Raw genomic sequence first — 17,630 nt, 5'->3', positions numbered from 1 at the left:
AGATTAAGAAGCCGCAGATAATTTAGCATCTATAATTCATGTGATTGTTTGCATCTGCACTGACTGCTCATTTGATTGGTACACCGCTGAGGCCTTGTGCCGATATTTGCATGGAGAGAAAAACATTAGAAAATAACCTTACCCATTTCTGACTGCTGTTCCCTAGCAACAACAGTGTGGGGAGTTTAAAGCAGCGTGATTTATGTGTGTCTTTGTATGTGTGCGTTTGTGTCCAGCAGGGTTGTACTTACTTATTTTGCATCATGTTCATTATGACCCAGTCTGAGGGGTAGACATTTTTCCCGATGAGATCTTTAAACATGATAAATGTTTCCATTAGGAAGTCCTGCAAGAGAGAGAAAGTTTTCAAAATGAAATCGGTTATTCTTCCCACCTCAAAGATAAGAGCAATCTGAAAAGAACTGTTTGAGTTTGTGGCTTTCAGGCAGACACAGCTTTTAGATTACTTTTTTTACGGTCAAGGTGGGTCGTGAATTTCCCGTCTTGTGCGTGGCACTTGAGACCAATAATCCAGTTTGTTTTTAAATCTCATATACATGAGTAGCAAAGGTTCCCACAACTTCTTCAACATAAACTTCAAGGACTTTTCAAGGACTTTCCAGGCTGGGTTCCCTCACATTAAAAAAGGACCCAGCACAGCAGAGTTTGAGACACAGATCAAGTTTAATAATCGTTACAACACTACGAAAGTTTATGAATTTGAGGGCTGAGAGAGGTTCCATTTCTATTCTTGCACTAAATATAATACTTCAAACACTGAGTCTATCTCCGAAAACTTTCATAGCCTTATTTTGTTGTCGAATTCTCAAAATTGTAATGATTTGAATGAGCCGAGGGAGCCCTCAAACAAGATTACAACCGTCTTACTTCTCACGGGAACACTATTTCATGTGATAGTTAGATAACATTAACAGGGCACATAATTATCAGGTGTTAAGCGTAACGTGACAACTTGATAACTAGGTTCGGTTATTCCACTAATAGATGCTCAGCTCCCTTCTCTGCAGCAACACAGCTTCAAATTCTCTCACTGGGAACTTTTTTCTCTGGGGACACAAAGGTACATTTTTACATCTTTTATCGATGCAGTTTTGTTTAACCCTTGAAGTTACCTCTTTCCAAACTAGCCTTCTATTGTGCCAGTGCCAGCTAAATACCTGAAACATAAATATTCATGTACATCTATTTTTGGCTGAAGTTGTTCACTCCTGGATCTCTTCCTGAATATATATATTTTTGTGGTACCGTGTTTAGAGAAAACCTGCAATACAACAAAGTCCTTTGGGCGACAGCCAGTTATGAAAAGTGGATATGGCCCACACCCGCAGACAGAGAGACAATAAATTTGTGCAAAGATCCGGCTTCATCACAGTGATCGTTTATCTCACTATGGGATCTAGACAGGCAGCCGCAAACAAGCTCCGTGTTCAATCATGAAGCTGCAATCCGTGTTTATTTCTATTAACTGTCACCTGAAAAGAAACATTATTAATTCCTCCACAGAAACTTGTGCAATTCATACTAAACAGAATACCAGCAGAAAGAACCTTAACCAAACAACAAAGAAAATCTACTATTTGGATTTCATACAGCTTTACCTGTTATGGGAATTAGATTTTGTCCATCCAATAAAGCTTAAAAGCAAACAGAGTTGTGGTGAACGCAAACAGAGGGAAATCCCCACTTGTCAGAGTAGAGTTATATAATGCTAATCTGGCAGCAGATGCTAGAGAAATGCTGCTTTGAGGGAAGAATTATACAGAGCTGAAATCCATAACATCAATGAGATTTATCCCTCCACCACAGCCTCCCTCAGGACTTACTACCATCAAGAGCATGCGGAACAAATAGCAGCTGGATAGGACGGACTAACAGAAATTTCATTTCATGCTTTTTTGTGAGGGAAAACCCACTTTGTCACAGATCTAATACAACTTCTGATTGAGTTTATATCAGTATTTAAAAGTTGATGACGTGACAAAGTCCCATGTGGCAGACATCGACACAGAGACGAGGTGTACTCACCACTACATCACTCCTTATCTTGCCAAAGGTGCTGATCAGATGAGCGTAATGATAGTCGTCCATCTGCCTCAACGTGGCCGTCATGCTGGCCACAAAGCTCCCCTGGAGAAGAGAAAGAGGAACATTCAATACACAATCAAGTTCAAATTGAAGGCTGAGGACAGACTGACTCGGCATCTGTGATTTTGATGGATAGCGACCGGCCGAGTTGATTGGATGTGAGTACTTAAAGCAGGCACGGCCTCCCAGGTTTGAAAAGGTAAGCGCCCTCAGTCATTAACCTACCGCCCTCCACTGCTCAGCTCTTTGTCTCTACTGATTATAATTCCTGTTGGGTCCCGAAAGTGCTGTCTACACTACGCAGTGCGCTTTTTCTGCCTCTGGTTAGCACTCTGTACATGTGCTGCGGACAGCTGGGGAGGGAGGCCAATGTGTGGTAGGTTGGGTGGAGAGAGGCTGCTGCTGATGCTGGTGGTGTGTGTGGGCAAAGACCAGGACATGCTGAAGAAAAGAACTGTTCCCTAAAGTCGTCAGATCGCTGATGTGCAGTTCACACGACATGACATGACTTGATTTTGAGGTCATACTTCTGGACTGACTGACGATTTGTCTCCGACCTGTGGTTGTTGTCAGCAACTTTCAACACATGTTGGCAACTAGAAAATCAGGCTAAAAATCGTGCTGTGTGAATGAGGCTTGAATGGAAAATACTTCAGACGGGTCTTCTTTGACGATTACTGTCACCGAATAGAGCTCTCACCGTTTCATGTTGACATAATGGAAACTCACAGGAATGGATAGATGGAAAGATAAATCATTTATAGATCCTGAGGGAAATGTAGGCATCTAGCAGCTTATATGACAGTTACAAAGAAAAGGAGCGCACATATGTAAATACAATATATATATAAACTCAAAATGAAGTGAGGAATTTCTAAAGAAAATCATGATAATGTGCTATCGAGACACGCATACAAAAAAAGATAGAGAGCAAAGATAATTAAACATAAACCAAAACGAGTACTTGAATTTGCACAAACCCTTTTGAGGAATAAAAGCACGGAATATCTTTACTGGACTTTCGATGCTGCACCGACACAGTTTTCCCTCAACGAGCTGATCAGAGGAAATGCAGCAAAGATAAGAGAAGGTAATTAACCGCTTTGTCGAGGAATGCATGACAGCACATGCAGATTAATAAGTCTAAGGTGTGATAAGCATTCAGATGCAGAAGCATTAAAAGGCGACTATCTATCTCCACATCAAAAATCTACTGAGGTAAGCTTCATATTGACGGATTCAGGCTGACCTTTTCTACAGCTCACAACATACATCTTTAACTAGAGGAGCTAATAAAAGCAAAGGCCCATGAGAGGATGATATGTCAGGGGAAGAAAAAAAGGAAGATTTTGCATTTTAATTATATTGTTACCATTTTTATTTAAATATTTGACAGAAAGCATCTGTCGCTACACATAAACAGCTGCACAAATGATCGGACATGTATTTAGCTGCAGTGAGATGTGGTTACAATGAGGCTCACCCATTTTTAACAAAACGTATCATCCGTAACTAATCACCGGAGCAAACCCCAGGTTAGGACTTTAATCTGCGACTACCTTGGTGAAGTGAGGACTCTGGTCGCGCGGCTGCATCCGAGGAATATAACTCAGCTGCTTTATGTTGGTTAATCCTCACACGGCATTCGCTTTCGCTGGAGAGCCTCTCCTTGAGCTTTAATTAGGCCTGACCCACCAAATACACAGCAGAGCAGAAACGATGCTGAGCTCCCACACGCACACATCACCTGACACCTCTCTCCAATCTCTCTCAAATTCTGAAAGTTTCTATGACGAGCTAGTGGTCATTGCTTTATTGTTTTCAGGCATTATTACTTTTATTATATATATGGCAATGATGTATACCACATCAATGATAATCATGCAGACGTGACCAAAAGTTATTCACGTTTTCTTTACTTTTTAGTCGTGCTACGTGGAGCTCATGACCGCTCACTTCCTTCTCTGTGAAGCTTCACACAAACCAGAATGACTCATGTTATATTCATTTGGAAATGTTTTGTATCTAAAGCACAGCGGGCAACAATCTTTCAACAGTGAGGGGATGTAAGCCTCAGTTGTTCAGCCATAAAGATGGACAACAAATTTTGGTCTGGCACGCTCCCTAACAAAGCCAGGTAAAGTGAATTCAAGGAGGACTGGAATTCAAAGCAGGGGGCACCTGTTGCAGCCTCTCCCCTCACCACAAAGACAGGAGAGTGTGGATGAGCTGGTGGGGATCCCACACTCTTTCTATCTTTCCATAACTTCAGCTGTGAGTGGATTCAGAAGAAGAAAAGCCAACTTTACACGCTGTGAGCCTCAATGTGGGACCTGCTAAGGTTCTAGAACTGAATACAGTAGCATAAGCCCCTGAAAGCTTGCCCCTATCATTCAATCAAAACTCCCAACAGCAGCACAGGCATTCATGTGCCAATGTTGCTATTAATTGCTGTAACGTGTGGACAATGAATGAGTCTCGAGTTTCCAAATAAGTGTGATTACTGCTGGAGGCAGTAGGATCAGCTGGCAAATCCTGATGGTAAAATGAAATACAGGTGAAGGATCCATCGGCCATATTTCTGTCTGGATGTCGTTCCGGAGACACAGAAAAAGGGTTTCAGACCTTTCACTGTGCAACAGTTCAGATCCAAATGTGGTACAAACACACACCACAGCGGTTATCAAGACAAAATGCATTAAATAGAGGTGTGGGACATGACTGCCAATAGAAATGTTCAGCTCCTCTAAGGGCTCCAGCTCTAATGTAATGGATGCGGTGTGATAGCCCTCGCTGTCACAACAGCTGACTCTGCAGGTCTAGCAGCAGTGACCGGCAAAGCAGAAGAACTCAAAGACCAGCGTGTTCCCTCATTCCTCATCTCTCCACTTTTATTACTGAGAAGAACTCGTAAACATTACCATGACAACATTTATTTATGTGTTTGAGGATGGAGAAAGTATGGACAGAATCAAATCGAGTGGGCCGGGAGATAAAAAAGGGTTTGGGGAAAGGGGGAAAAAAACGTCTCGCTCACTACTCACAGGGCTATCATCCGTGTGTGTGTGTGTGTGTGTGTGTGTGTGTGTGTGTGTGTGTGTGTGTGTGAGAGAGAGTGTGAGTGAGTGAGTGAGTGAGTGAGTGAGTGAGTGAGTGAGTGAGTGTGTGTGTGTGTGTGTGTGTGTGTGTGTGTGACACGCTAAGGAGCAGCTGAGAGGAGGCAGAACAACAAAATACTCCTTCAGCTGTCTGCCTCACGAAAACAACTTAAGACCAAAACAAAACGATACAAAAGAATAAAAAGACACAAGAAACCGAAGCGGAGAATGTTTGAGAATCCAAACACAGCTCCTCATTATTACTTTAAGTTTGTCTGTGTGATGCCTCGTGACTGTTGTGACTTGTTTGTTTTCCCAACCTGAAGGCTGACTTTATTGGAATAAACTCACTAAGACAGGAGGGGGAAGGAAATCATCGTCAGAAATCAACAGGATTTAAAATCATGTTAGCAGCTCTGAGACGAAATATTTGGATGGATGAAAAAAGGAAGAACTGTTAGATGTATTTTACATAAAAATAAGCAGGTATACAAAGGTTTTCTTGATAAAAAAAAAGTTGATTGACTTTCCCCATTGCCAGTAGAGGAGTTTTCCTTTCTGTTTTTTGAATCATAATTAAAAAACATTAAAAAAATCGCTGTTGCATCTTGTCTCAAAGATGTAACAAACAACAAACATTCAAAGAAGCCATCTAAGGGCAAATTTGTTTGCCATGTTGAGAACTGAATAAAAAAATGAAGGAAGAAAATAAACCAAATGAGAGATTTGAGAAAAAGCTCACGACTTCCAAGAAAAGGTCACGAGGGACGGGAGACAAAATGCTGAGCGTACCTCAAGAAGTCAACCGTTCACCAGCCTTCAATTGTGCTGCCATTAACGTCGAGTGTTTATCTACTGAAACAATCTCTCGAGCTCAAAACAACAATAAATGGGAACTTCACAACTTATATCAATCACCGTGTCCAGACGCTGCAGATTTCTGAATCCCTGCCTCCGTATCAATCTTTTTTACCTGAGGGCAAATGAGGCAGAATCTTAGTGGAAGTGAAAAAGTGGTGATTAGAGGGGGGGACCAGATCCATCATGCACTGCTCTCCAGCTCGCATCTCTGTGATAATTCATCTCACTTTGGCGCCTGACAGCACCAGGGGTAAAAATTGATGTTTGCTCTAGTTGTGAGGGGTTGCACCATAAACAGAGCATTGTTTTAAAGCCTTTAATTGAGCCAGTGGGGAGAAGGCATGGGAGTCTCTGGAGAGATGTACACTGGGACTCTGGAGGAGAGAAAACTGACACGGGAGAGCGCAGAAGAAGAGGAGGAACGAGGTGATGACCAACAGGGACCAAAACAACCCCTGATTTCTCTGGATTAGCTTCAGGCCTGATGCAATGTGAATTTACTGGCTCATTAAAACAGAAATCACGCAAGAAAACCCCACACTGGCACCACGCCATCTCTTCTGAGTGAGATGAGAACGCTCCTGCTATGCAAACACAAGTGATCTGCACTCCTGAATAATAGAGGATTTGGTTGAGAAAGAAGAAAAAGAAAAGATCTCACGAGTAAGAGAGAAGCTTAGAATATCAGATGGCGGGTTTTGTCGGCAAGGCGACCAGCGGCACACAATAGCATCACAATTAGTATTCTCTTCAATTTGCCTCGGCACCCTGTGAAGGCACAAAGACGTGTTGGAGCTGAGATTCAAAGATTTCCACTGGCGTGATTTACTGAGGGGATCCCGAATGAAATTAACTGTCCCAGACAGAAAATAAATGCAGTAAGAAAAATACATAAATATATCAAATAAAATAATTTCAAACATCCAAGGATGAGTCTTTTCTAGTGTTGTATTTGTTGGCAAATACAGAAACAAATTCTATATTATATCAAAGTTATTAACTATCTAACTTTCTCAAAGAAAACTCATTAAAACTTCTTATTTCTCACATAATGATGAATGAATGAATGAATAATAACATATTATGATAAGAGAAATTGATCTTTCAACAGACACCTTAAGTAATTTTTATTCATTTGAACAAAAGTTTAGGAAAATATTAAGTCTACATATGAATTATTATAATTATTAATGAATTGAAATGTCATTCTTAATATCAAAGAAAATGAAATAGCATTAAACGAAATTAAAAAACGACTTGAGTCCATATTTTTCGTGGAGGAGAGGCAGAGCTGACACGTCCAATGAACTTGGCCGCTGCTTCAGGATTCAGCAGCGAGCCCACTTGGGTCCAGCGTCAGGCCGACATGGTGGCACGCAGGCGGGTCAGCCAACAGAGACGAGTGGAGGACCTGTTAGAGGCCAGGCTGGAAAAAAACACTCTCCCTTGATTTTCTTCTTCAGCTACATTTGGCGTAATGTCACTGTGATGTCCGCGTAAACACTTCAGAATACATATCGGTAAATAATAACCGCAGAAGACCTGTGCAGCCAGCCATGAAAGTGACCCATAATGCCACTCGTTCAGACACCATGCAACTTAGACAGGCTTGAGGAAACACGTCCACACTCTGATACATCAAAGCATTCAATTCCTTTCAGCAGACACCTCCATTTGTACAGGAATCTCCATTGAGCCACTTTCTCCCACGAGAAAAGCTCCGTGTGTCGCTGGAGAGGAAAAGGGTCAAGGTGTCGGATGGCGTGGATGGACTGCAGCGAGAGGAAGATAGTGTATGTTGTCATAACACACTAGGCCAGGACTGTTTCACAACTTTAAATATTGAGCTTTGAGACGGGCCACCGGGTCAGAGTCAGAAAATCCATCTTGGACAATTTTGGAAACAGCAAAAAAAAAACGAATCTACTCTAAATAAACTGCAGGTATCATGGGCTTGTATTTCTGACAACTTCATCCCTTAACACGGTCTAATTTTGACATAACACCCAGTCAGAACAACTTAAACCCTAAACTGCCAACGCCAATACACAATACTGAAAGGACTACAGCTGTGTCCCAGGAGGTAGAGGGGTTCGACCACTAAGCAGAAGCATGTTGGATGATTCCTAATGACTCTACTGTATATTCTACGACTGTATGTTCTTCAACCAAATAAGCTACAATAAGTCATCACACTGTTTTCATAAGTTACAAGTGTACATATTTGTTTCCTGCTCTCTCTTTAACTGCTGTCTGGTTTGTGTGAACGCACAGGATTGCAACTTAGTTTTGTCGTGGGAATTCTACTCTACTCTGTTCTATGATGAACATGTTTGTGCTGGGCTTCCCTTCAATACTTTGTTTTAACCGTAACAGCTGGTTTTTTGTGGGGGAGTTGAGTCGGAGCCAGCTTTGTTCGCACGTTTGATGCAAAGACCAAAGGACAGCAGCAGAGAGGGGCAGCCTCTCGCTGACGTATATTCTGCGTGGTACGTGTTCAGCTTCACTTCTCACTCTGACTCTTGCTGGGGCATCGCGGCGCATCACATCAGCCTGTCAGCGGAAATACGCACGGATACACGGCGTCTCACACACACAAATTTTAGTTTTCCTTTTTCAGGATTGCTGAGAGATGCAAGCTACAGTGAATTGACAGCGCTCGTCTCCAACATAGTAATTAGGTTCCACGCAGATATCATCGCTCTGATGTGCACAGTGTGGATGACTGCGCTCAGGATCTCAGGGCGCGGTGAAGCCGAGCGGTGACAGCGTGACGACTAAAATGAAAGTTTTAAATGTATAATGTGCAATATGGGAATTTGAGTTTAATTTGTTAATCTGGGGCTGGGGGAGTCACGAAAAAAGACCAAAGAGAAAATAAGGGAATTTCAGACTCGACTGGGGGCAACATTACAATGAAAAGATCATTTCCGGCTCCACTAGGCAACGCTAACACATTCTACGCCAATTAGCGCTGTGACATGAGTCTGGCAGCTGGATGAGGTGGGAAAGAGCCGCATGACAATGAGAGGAAGACTCCTGTCCTGTCAAATCAGTAGCAGTGCTGTACTCTAAATAAAATCAAGTACTTTCATGGGAGGACATTCAAGAGCATGTGAATCTATCATTCTAATGCATGGATGAAATTAGTGTTGTTTTTTAAATCAATTTGTCTGTAGCGTGTGGTGTTTGAACCTCGCACTGCAATAAGTTTTTTTTGATATACCTTGACTTTTGTTTGTTTATTTCAATATTTCAAATTTTGTGATTTCCATTTCTCGAGTTTTTCTGCCTTTATTTGATGGTCTGCTTTCAGACATGCACTGAAAATGGCTTTAATGGCTGCATTTTCAGCTTTTTATAAAAAGGCAAAAATGGAAAATGCACAAACAGGTAAATAGAATTGTGCCCAACGCCGGTAATGACGGTGTATTCATAAAGGGGAGCGACTGTGCACTCCAATCACAAACCACATAATCCATAAATCTATTTACAATCCCAACAGGCCCAGCAGCGAAAATAGAGAATAAACTGACTCTGGCGCTTCCTTTGACCACAGCCCTGTGTGTACCGGGACATGCAGGGGACAAGGACATCAAATAGTTGTCCCCCGAGGGCTCGGCTTCGAGGTAATGAAATCAATAGAAGAGGAGAATCACTCTAGTGACTTGTCCACTGCCACTGGTTTATCCGTCGGTGAAAACCTTTGCTTACACAAGCAGATCGCTGAGCGGGTTCCAATAAAAAGAAAACTGCAGAGCCTTTTCCAGCCCCTCGTACAGTAGATATTACTTCCCAGAGGAGGTTTGTCCATTAAATGAACGTCATTAACCTCGGGTTCAAATCTTAAACAATTGCCGAGCACAAAGACGATCCGAGGTCAAATCCTGATAAACGTTACTCAGCTTCTTCCTGTGTCAAAACCGGCTGCTTGTCACCGCCTGGCAGAGAAATAACAAAACTGTGGTGCAGGTGTTTTAATGTCACACCGACACAAGAAGCTGGTTTCATAAAACCCTTTTATTATGAAGTTATATAGTGATTTCAGAACATTCATATGCCTTTTATTTTCCAGCTGAAAGTTGCTCAATTATAAAATTAATAACAACCCCTCACAACAAACAGGATTTATAAATGAGACAATATTCTAACAAAATCAAACCAATAAATTATGGCATCTCCAGGGAAATAAACCAAATGAGAAACAACATATTACTATTGACAATAACCATCATAAAAGAGGATTGCTTATGATGAGGAGTTATTATTTCAAGAAAACTTAATAACCAAATAAAAAGAATAAAGCTTGGAAGAAGGCAGACCCAACTAATTTTCACCCAAAATGCTGTTGGACAGCTAAAGATGCTTTCAGACATGCGCTGAACTTTTTCTGCCACAGCGAGTGAGTGGCGATGTTGACAGTGTTTTTAACGTGCAATGAAAACCCCCCCCCCCCAAAAAATGCGGCGTACACATAGAAGTAAGAATTTAGAAACAAGGTTATTCTTCAAAACTTCTCAAAAAGTTGCAAGGACGGCAAGAGAAGGAATATATAAACCATGTCCCGCCTCCTGCGTTTCGCGGATAAGTTTGACCGACACAATCTCCTGCTGCGGTCTTCAAATTTGAGACAATCTCTGGAAAATGTCTGCATGCGATTTTCCACAGGAGGTTACTGACTTTTGACTTAAAAAACACCTTGCTGTAAAAGCACTTTACTGTGTGTAATACAAGTGGACTGTGTGCCACTGAACGGCTGATTCACTGATAAACATAAAAGGTAAGCTATGTGAAAAAGTTGACATACACAACAACCCACACAGAGTGGCAGCAGCTGATGTCTGGAGAGCTGCGGCTCATTACCATGACACCTGAGGCTTAAAGCAGAACTCGGGGTTTCCCTGCGAGAGAACGAGGGCGAGCTATGGTTCCGACAAACATTCAGCCACGCATAGGCAGCCTCACTTCTACACGATCAAGGTCACACCGACTGTGCTGTTTCCCTCCCTCCTTATTTTTCTCCATTAAACACTACAATGGCACATCACAAATCCAATTAGATCCAAGAGGAAAACGCAGAAAAAACAGGTCCTCTCCTGCATAAACAGCGTTAACTGCTAACTAGCCCCTGACAGATGGATAAAAAGCCGAGAGGAGATCAGGCAGACAAGCTCTTGAGAGGGAGGACAAGCAGATGGAATCTTCTCCCCGTTAACAAACTAAAAAAAAAGAAGCTGTGAGGACTCAGGGAAATTGAGATGACAGAAGGTGAATGGACTTGTAATGAAAGTCTCAAGGTTGAGGAAACATGACGATCATTCTACGGAGACAAAAGAATTGCAGACACCAGGTAAGTGTGCAGATCACATCCGTCCTTTCCCCGAGACAAAAAAATCGATGAAGACCAGAGCTTTGAGGAAAAGAACACATCGCGACAGATCTGTTAAAATCTTTGAATTTAATTCTTCTGCTCCTGACAAAAGTATGTGCAGCGAGGCTTTATGTGCATATGGTCTGCATGGAAGTGAGGTCACTGACAAAACAGCTTTAAGTGATGAGATAAAGGGATGATGCATGAACCTGCCAGATGTAGCCCAAACTAGAACTGTACTTTCTCCACTGCAACCTTCCCTCCTCCCTCTGCTCTCTCGCTCTCTCCCTCTCTCCCATGCTCCCTCCCCCTCTTTCGCTTAATCTCTCACTCTCTCTCTCTCTCTCTCTCTCTCTCTCTCACACACACACACACACACACCGTCTCAGATGCACACACGCAGGAAAGAGGAGAAAGCCAGCAAGGAGAACCAGCGGCGACGCGATGGGGATATTCTGCCTGCGTGGGCTCTGTCGCTGAGGCGTCCGGAGTTCAGTCCCAGTGTGTGTGTGCATGTGTGTGTGTGTGTATGCGTGTGTGAGTGTGTGTATGCATGCGTGAGTGAGCGTGTGTGTGAGAGAGAGCCCCTGCTGACACCGTGCGGAGAAAGGGGAACAGAGGACAGCGGGTGTAGAGGAGGAAAAGAGAGGGGGAGTGTTGACTCTGACGGGGGCTTAGAGGGAACGTCACACCACTGGATCAGAGGACGCCAATGTGCAACAACTACTCCAACTACTGCTGCTTCGCCTGCGTGCCGCCGCCTGTCCGTCCTCTTAACTTCTGCCATGGCATAGCCTCCTCGTGCAGCTCGCCTCTAATCCGCCAAGGAAACGGGCATGCATGGGCACAACCAGGGATCTAGACTATCGCATCCTTTACGTCAGTAATTCACAGTCTGAGGTGAGTCGCTCTGCTCTGCTCTTGTCCTCTCCTCTTTTTCACCTCTCCGTCTGCAACTGCAAGAGTGTGTTTAAATCAAACCTCTGTCGGGGGGAGAAATCTGTGGGATCTGCTCGCTCTTTGGGACTGAGCCTGGGATAAGCCACAGGGAATGTCCTCATTGGAGATTTTCCCTTTGAGTCGACTGGTCACATATCAGATGCGTGTGGCAGAAGAAAAGAGGTAAAATCTCAGACTGTTTTTATGCTTAGTTTGCTCTGCTGGGGTGAAGTGGTGGAGGCAGCCTTCAGCCATGCAGCGGTTGTGGAATGTGCAGGTGTTGAGTTCAAAGGACGATTCTGTCCGTTCAGAAAAACTTTAAACAAGAAAAATGTTTCAAATCTCAGGTAAATATGTGGTGGAGGAGAAAAAGTCAACCCCTCTGCTCCCTGATATTTATCAGATCTGACAGGTCAGGTTTCTCTGTTGGGGAGGATTTTGATCCAGATTTCATCTGACTGGCTCAGCATACAGAGCTGAAATCGTGCTCGCGTACAAGGGCTTGCATGATGCTGCATTTCCTCTCAGTTTTGCAGCTGAGTGAGCGTTACATAAAAACACATTGATATCTGAGGCAAAATAATTGTTGCGTGAAGCTGTTGTCCCATATATGGAGGCAGCCGTGTCTTCAGGCAGGTAGCACAGTGGAATATGTGAAGAGAGCTGAGCAGCAGACAGTTGGCTGCATCTGACGAGGGACCTTAACTAGAGACTAATCTAGATTAATGGACTGGGTAAACTCGCCATCGTCATACAGGCTGTGAGTGTGTGTGTGTGTGTGTGTGTGTGTGTGTGTGTGTGTGTGTGTGTGTGTGTGTGTGTGTGTGTGTGTGTGTGTGTGTGTGTAGATGTGTGAGGGAGGGAGGGGAACGAAAGGGAGAGAGCACGACTTGCGTAGAACCCTCGCATCTTGACTGCCCTTCAGTTTCCACACAAAACACATGTCACTCCCACTCATCCCCAACAACCCCCCCCCCACCCTCCCCACCTCCCCTCCAACCCTATCACAGATCAACGCTCTGATACCATCTCCCCTCTGCTCCACATCACTTTCTGCAGACACTGAGGATTGAGGGAAGCAGATGAAGATAGATAAAGACAGACAGAGAGAGAGAGAGAGACAGAGAGCAAAGGAGGGGAGGAGATTGTCTGAGAGAAATACTAGAGACCTTCTTCCTTTTCTTTTTACAAATCGAAGGGTAATATGTGCTGACGCGACATAAAAAAGTTCCCACCTGCAGCCACAGGCTTTTCTTGTACAACGTATATACAATTATACAAAATCGTCAGGGGTGGATAAAAGTAGGATGTTGCGTAGGAAAGAAAATGCACGTGTTCCTTCATTCGTCACTGCCTGTCTTCCTTTAACCTTCACGTCGCCTCTGTGGGAACTAAGCACAGCGGTCCTGGAGTGTGATGGCTGTGATGGCCCGATACTTCAAAGCAAATATTTATTTTTAGGAATCACTGATATCAGTGTGTGTGTGTGTGTGTGTGTGTGTGTGTGTGTACCCAGCGATGCTCCAGAGAGAAGGTGGAGGAAGACTGACAGCTCTGTCATATGCGTGCACACAAGAAAGCAGCAGCGTGTGCATGCCGCTAACGTGCCGAATCACTCCAAATACAGGGAAGTGGATAGGAAGATATAGAACAAGGCTGCAACTAAAAGAAGGCATCATGCACAAAACAAAGAGAACTGTCAGGGAGACATGTAATAAAAGTGGTCTGCACAGGTTACGCAGAACTTTCTTTTTTTGCATGACACCTGCCTCTCAGAATCAAGCAAATTTGGCCGACAGCGTGAGGGTGGGAGGGAGCCAATGAGAGCGTGGGGTTTCCAAACGAGTGGTGGAGTGTGCACTCGCCTCCCGTGGCCCCTCTCGCTGGGAGGGGTTCTCATTCATCCAGAAAACAAATTGCTCTCCCATAAAAGAATGACTGCTTTTGGAACAGGCCAGATGTTACCTTTCATGTGCTAATAGGATTATTCATTAAGAGTCCGATTTTTTCCCCCTGGGAGCGCCACAACAACACATCGCAGCTGAGGTGGATCTCGTGCGTCTGTTTTTTTCAGGTGGAGAAGCCGTGAGTGTGTGTGTGCGTGTGTGTGGACGACTTTAGGCGTCTGTTGCGAGAAGCAGAGGAAGACGCTTTCGCACCTGATCCCACCTGGGTGTTGTTGCTGGTGTGCGCTGGTGTATGTGTGTGAAGCGTCGAGTAGGGGCCCTGTCAGCTGGGGCTCCGGGAGGCCCCGAGGCAGAGGAACAGAAGCCATGAGTTTTACTGGGAGTTTATGTACCGACCTGCCGATTGTTGTGTTATTTTCGGGGCGACAATTCTTTCCATTAAAATCTTATCTGCTTATTATTTCTGCAATTAACAGAGTGAGAAATGTTCAGCGCAATTTCCCAGAGCTCAGGACAACTGGTTTTGTTCTGACCAGCTGTCGAAAAACTAGAATGAAAATGTTATTTCCAGGTACATAAAAGAAAATGTCAGTAGTTGTTTCAAGTGACAAATAATCAATTTTTATTATCGTTGTCAAATACGTTTTTGTAGGTCGATTAATTGTTTTGGCTCTAATTGTGGCTGCAAAACAACATTGTGGCTATTTCTGGACACAGGTTATTGATCTCGGCAGGTTTAGGGGTCAGAGGACACTGCAAACTGTCACTTTAAAAACGTACCCATGCTGTCACTCAGAGGACAGATTGTTAGTTAAAAGCTGCAAATGTATTTTTGATTTAACCAAGAATTATTGGATCATGACTGGTCCCTGCTCTGTGGTGAGTCCTGCACACTAAGGGAAGTCATACAATCCTAAAATGTTCATTGTAAACAGACCTTCCATGTGTAGTTGTGTGCTAGTTACACAACAACTTTGAAACCTTAGTGTCTTGAAAGCAAAGCGAGAGGGAGAGAAGATTGAACAGTCAGAGAGAGAGAAATCATCAAAGAGAAAGGGAAGAAAAGGAGGAAAAGTAAAGGAGAGAGATATAATGTGTTGTAGAAAGACAAAGAGCTGAGGGAAGGAGGGAGTGAGCTTATGCATTCTGAGTAGAGCAGGCAGCCTCTGCAGCACGCATGCTTTTCCTGAGGTCTGATCTCCATCTCGCCGCCGCTATGTTCACTGACGTATGGATTAGAGGCTTCCTGTGAATTCATCAAGCTCCCGGGAGCCCACCTGGGTGCAGGCAGAGTATACAGCACACAAAGCCGACTAACTACAATGAGTAAAGACCTAACAAAGAGAACAAGCACAATTCGGTGGTGACAAAGTGGGCAAAAATAATAAGGCTACGGTTCAAGGATAACACGTGACTGATGTCGACTGACTGTAGTTTCATGACAGCAATTTCATTCACTACACACTCCAGAGGTGAAAAGTTGAATTATGACGTTCACAGCACTCACTGAGAGGCTGTTAGTCTGTATTAAGTCTTTTAATTGCAAAGTCTCATGCACGGTCTTCCCTCACATACACATTTTATTTTATGGGATTTTCAAGTGCACAACTGGACTTTAATATTCCACATGTGCAAAAACAATTTAACTTTTAGGCACAGGTGAATATTACTGATTTAACAAATTTATGAAAATAGTGTAGCTTGATAATTATTAGAGGGATGCAGGCCAGGTAAATAACAATACTTAAACTGTAAAATTAAGACCTGTGAACTGTGCATAGAAGAATCTGCGTAAATATTAAATAATACAATTAAAGACCTGTTTATGGATGTATGAGTTCTTTCAATGCATTTCCCAAGCATTAGCATGGTGCTCAAAATGTGATGCCATGCTGACCTTGATATAAAAATAAATAAAATAATAACACAGGTCTTGATCCGACCCCCAACCTACTCGTCAAGTTTAATCCAAATTGGATTAAAGCTGCCCGATTGAATGCTGTGACAGAGACAGACAGTAGCGTGGGGGTAAGGATGTGAGGAGTAGTGCACACATGGTATTGCAATAAATGTGGTGCATATGGTTGAATCTATATATAGGGATATTCTCAAAGCCATGGATTAGCAGCAAATCTGGATTCATCCAGTCACGCCATCAGAAGTTGATGTAAATAGTCTTTATATAGTGTTTTGATGCAGATAACATTGTGACGCTGTAAACAAGTTTCAACAAGTTGCCAAAGAATAACGAAGGTATTAACGTGTCAGTAAACCTGGATCTGAGTGTGATTGTGATCAGGGTTGACACATGACTGAAGAAAACAATCAGGATATTTCAATAAATATGTTCCTGGTGTTATTTAGCCATTATTGCAATATTACATTATAATTCTGTGCTAAGTCTTCAACATGGTGCTTGGCAACAGAGCAGTAGTTCAGTTGACGGAGCAACAATTACTAGAGAGACAATCCCTTAAAACCCTGTGATTTCCAGTGGCGTTCCATCTCGCGGCATTAAGCTACCATTAAGTGACAAAGGATTTGCTGCGTTTGGTGTCGAACTAATGCACAGCGCTGCTGTTATCCCTCAACACTGACCTGTACAGTCAATCACTCAGCTATATATATATATACAGTATATACCCTCTCATCAAACCCTGAGCTTCTCTCGTGCTGCAGCACAAACAGAAAATAAAAACCCAGCAGTAAACCCTGCACTGTCAAATGACCTCACCAACACAATCTGAAGTAAACTATGAGCCTGCACATCTTTTTACTGCATAATCAGTGTGCTCTTAAGACTTTTTCAAAACACTACTAAGCCCCGTGTAATTATGAGGGGAAGCTCACGGAAGAAAGAAAAGAGGAAAACACAACACACGTTGATAAAGCTGGATTACAGGAAAGTTTGGAGCTCCTACTGTACGTCTGTGATGATGCTGCTGCACTCATTCGTTCAAGCAGCATCTGAGACCACGCTGAGCTGTAATGATGTAAAACTGCAGCGATAGGGGAGCTGGTAGCCCACTCTGTCTCTAATTCAAAAAATGCAAGCTGGCTGCACACATTTCCCTATTATTTTTATTCAGCAAATAAACACAGATGTGCCAGAGTCGGAAATTTTGACGAGCAAAGCCTCTGAAGATTGGAGGCTACATAGACTATATTGAAGTTTTGCCATATGTGATTGTTGAATATCTCATTACAAACGTTTGCATACGCGCCTCCAACATCTCTATTTCTCTGAGAGGGCTTTTCCATGAGAGGCGGAAAACCTGGCTGCAGGAGTTTGCCTCCATTCAGCCACAAGGACTTCGGTGTGGTCATTCATAGACGCAGGGTGATTCC

General features: G+C 43.2%; 2 protein-coding genes across 6 annotated transcripts in view; one reads left to right on the top strand and one right to left on the bottom strand.

The window, feature by feature from the left end:
* Positions 1 to 17,630, bottom strand: part of dock1 (dedicator of cytokinesis 1) — a 172,045-nt gene that overhangs the window by 54,666 nt on the left and 99,749 nt on the right. For all 4 annotated transcript variants that reach the window (XM_034569988.1, XM_034569985.1, XM_034569987.1 and 1 more), the window contains 2 exons: positions 2,047 to 2,148; positions 252 to 346 (listed from right to left, as the gene is read on the bottom strand). In XM_034569988.1, the coding sequence (XP_034425879.1) occupies positions 252 to 346; positions 2,047 to 2,148 (197 nt within the window). The remainder of the gene's footprint in view (positions 1 to 251; positions 347 to 2,046; positions 2,149 to 17,630) is intronic.
* LOC117752560 (inhibitory synaptic factor 2A) overlaps positions 11,807 to 17,630 on the top strand; it is a 30,517-nt gene continuing 24,693 nt past the window's right edge. For both annotated transcript variants that reach the window (XM_034569990.1, XM_034569989.1), the window contains exon 1: positions 11,807 to 12,336. The gene's annotated coding sequence lies outside the window, so the exon portion shown is untranslated. The remainder of the gene's footprint in view (positions 12,337 to 17,630) is intronic.

Source organism: Hippoglossus hippoglossus, chromosome 19, assembly GCF_009819705.1.
Source record: "Hippoglossus hippoglossus isolate fHipHip1 chromosome 19, fHipHip1.pri, whole genome shotgun sequence".
Classification (NCBI taxonomy): Eukaryota; Metazoa; Chordata; class Actinopteri; order Pleuronectiformes; family Pleuronectidae; genus Hippoglossus; species Hippoglossus hippoglossus.
The sequence above is the reverse complement of the archived record's forward strand: the minus strand, read 5'-3'. Positions and strand labels throughout refer to the sequence as shown.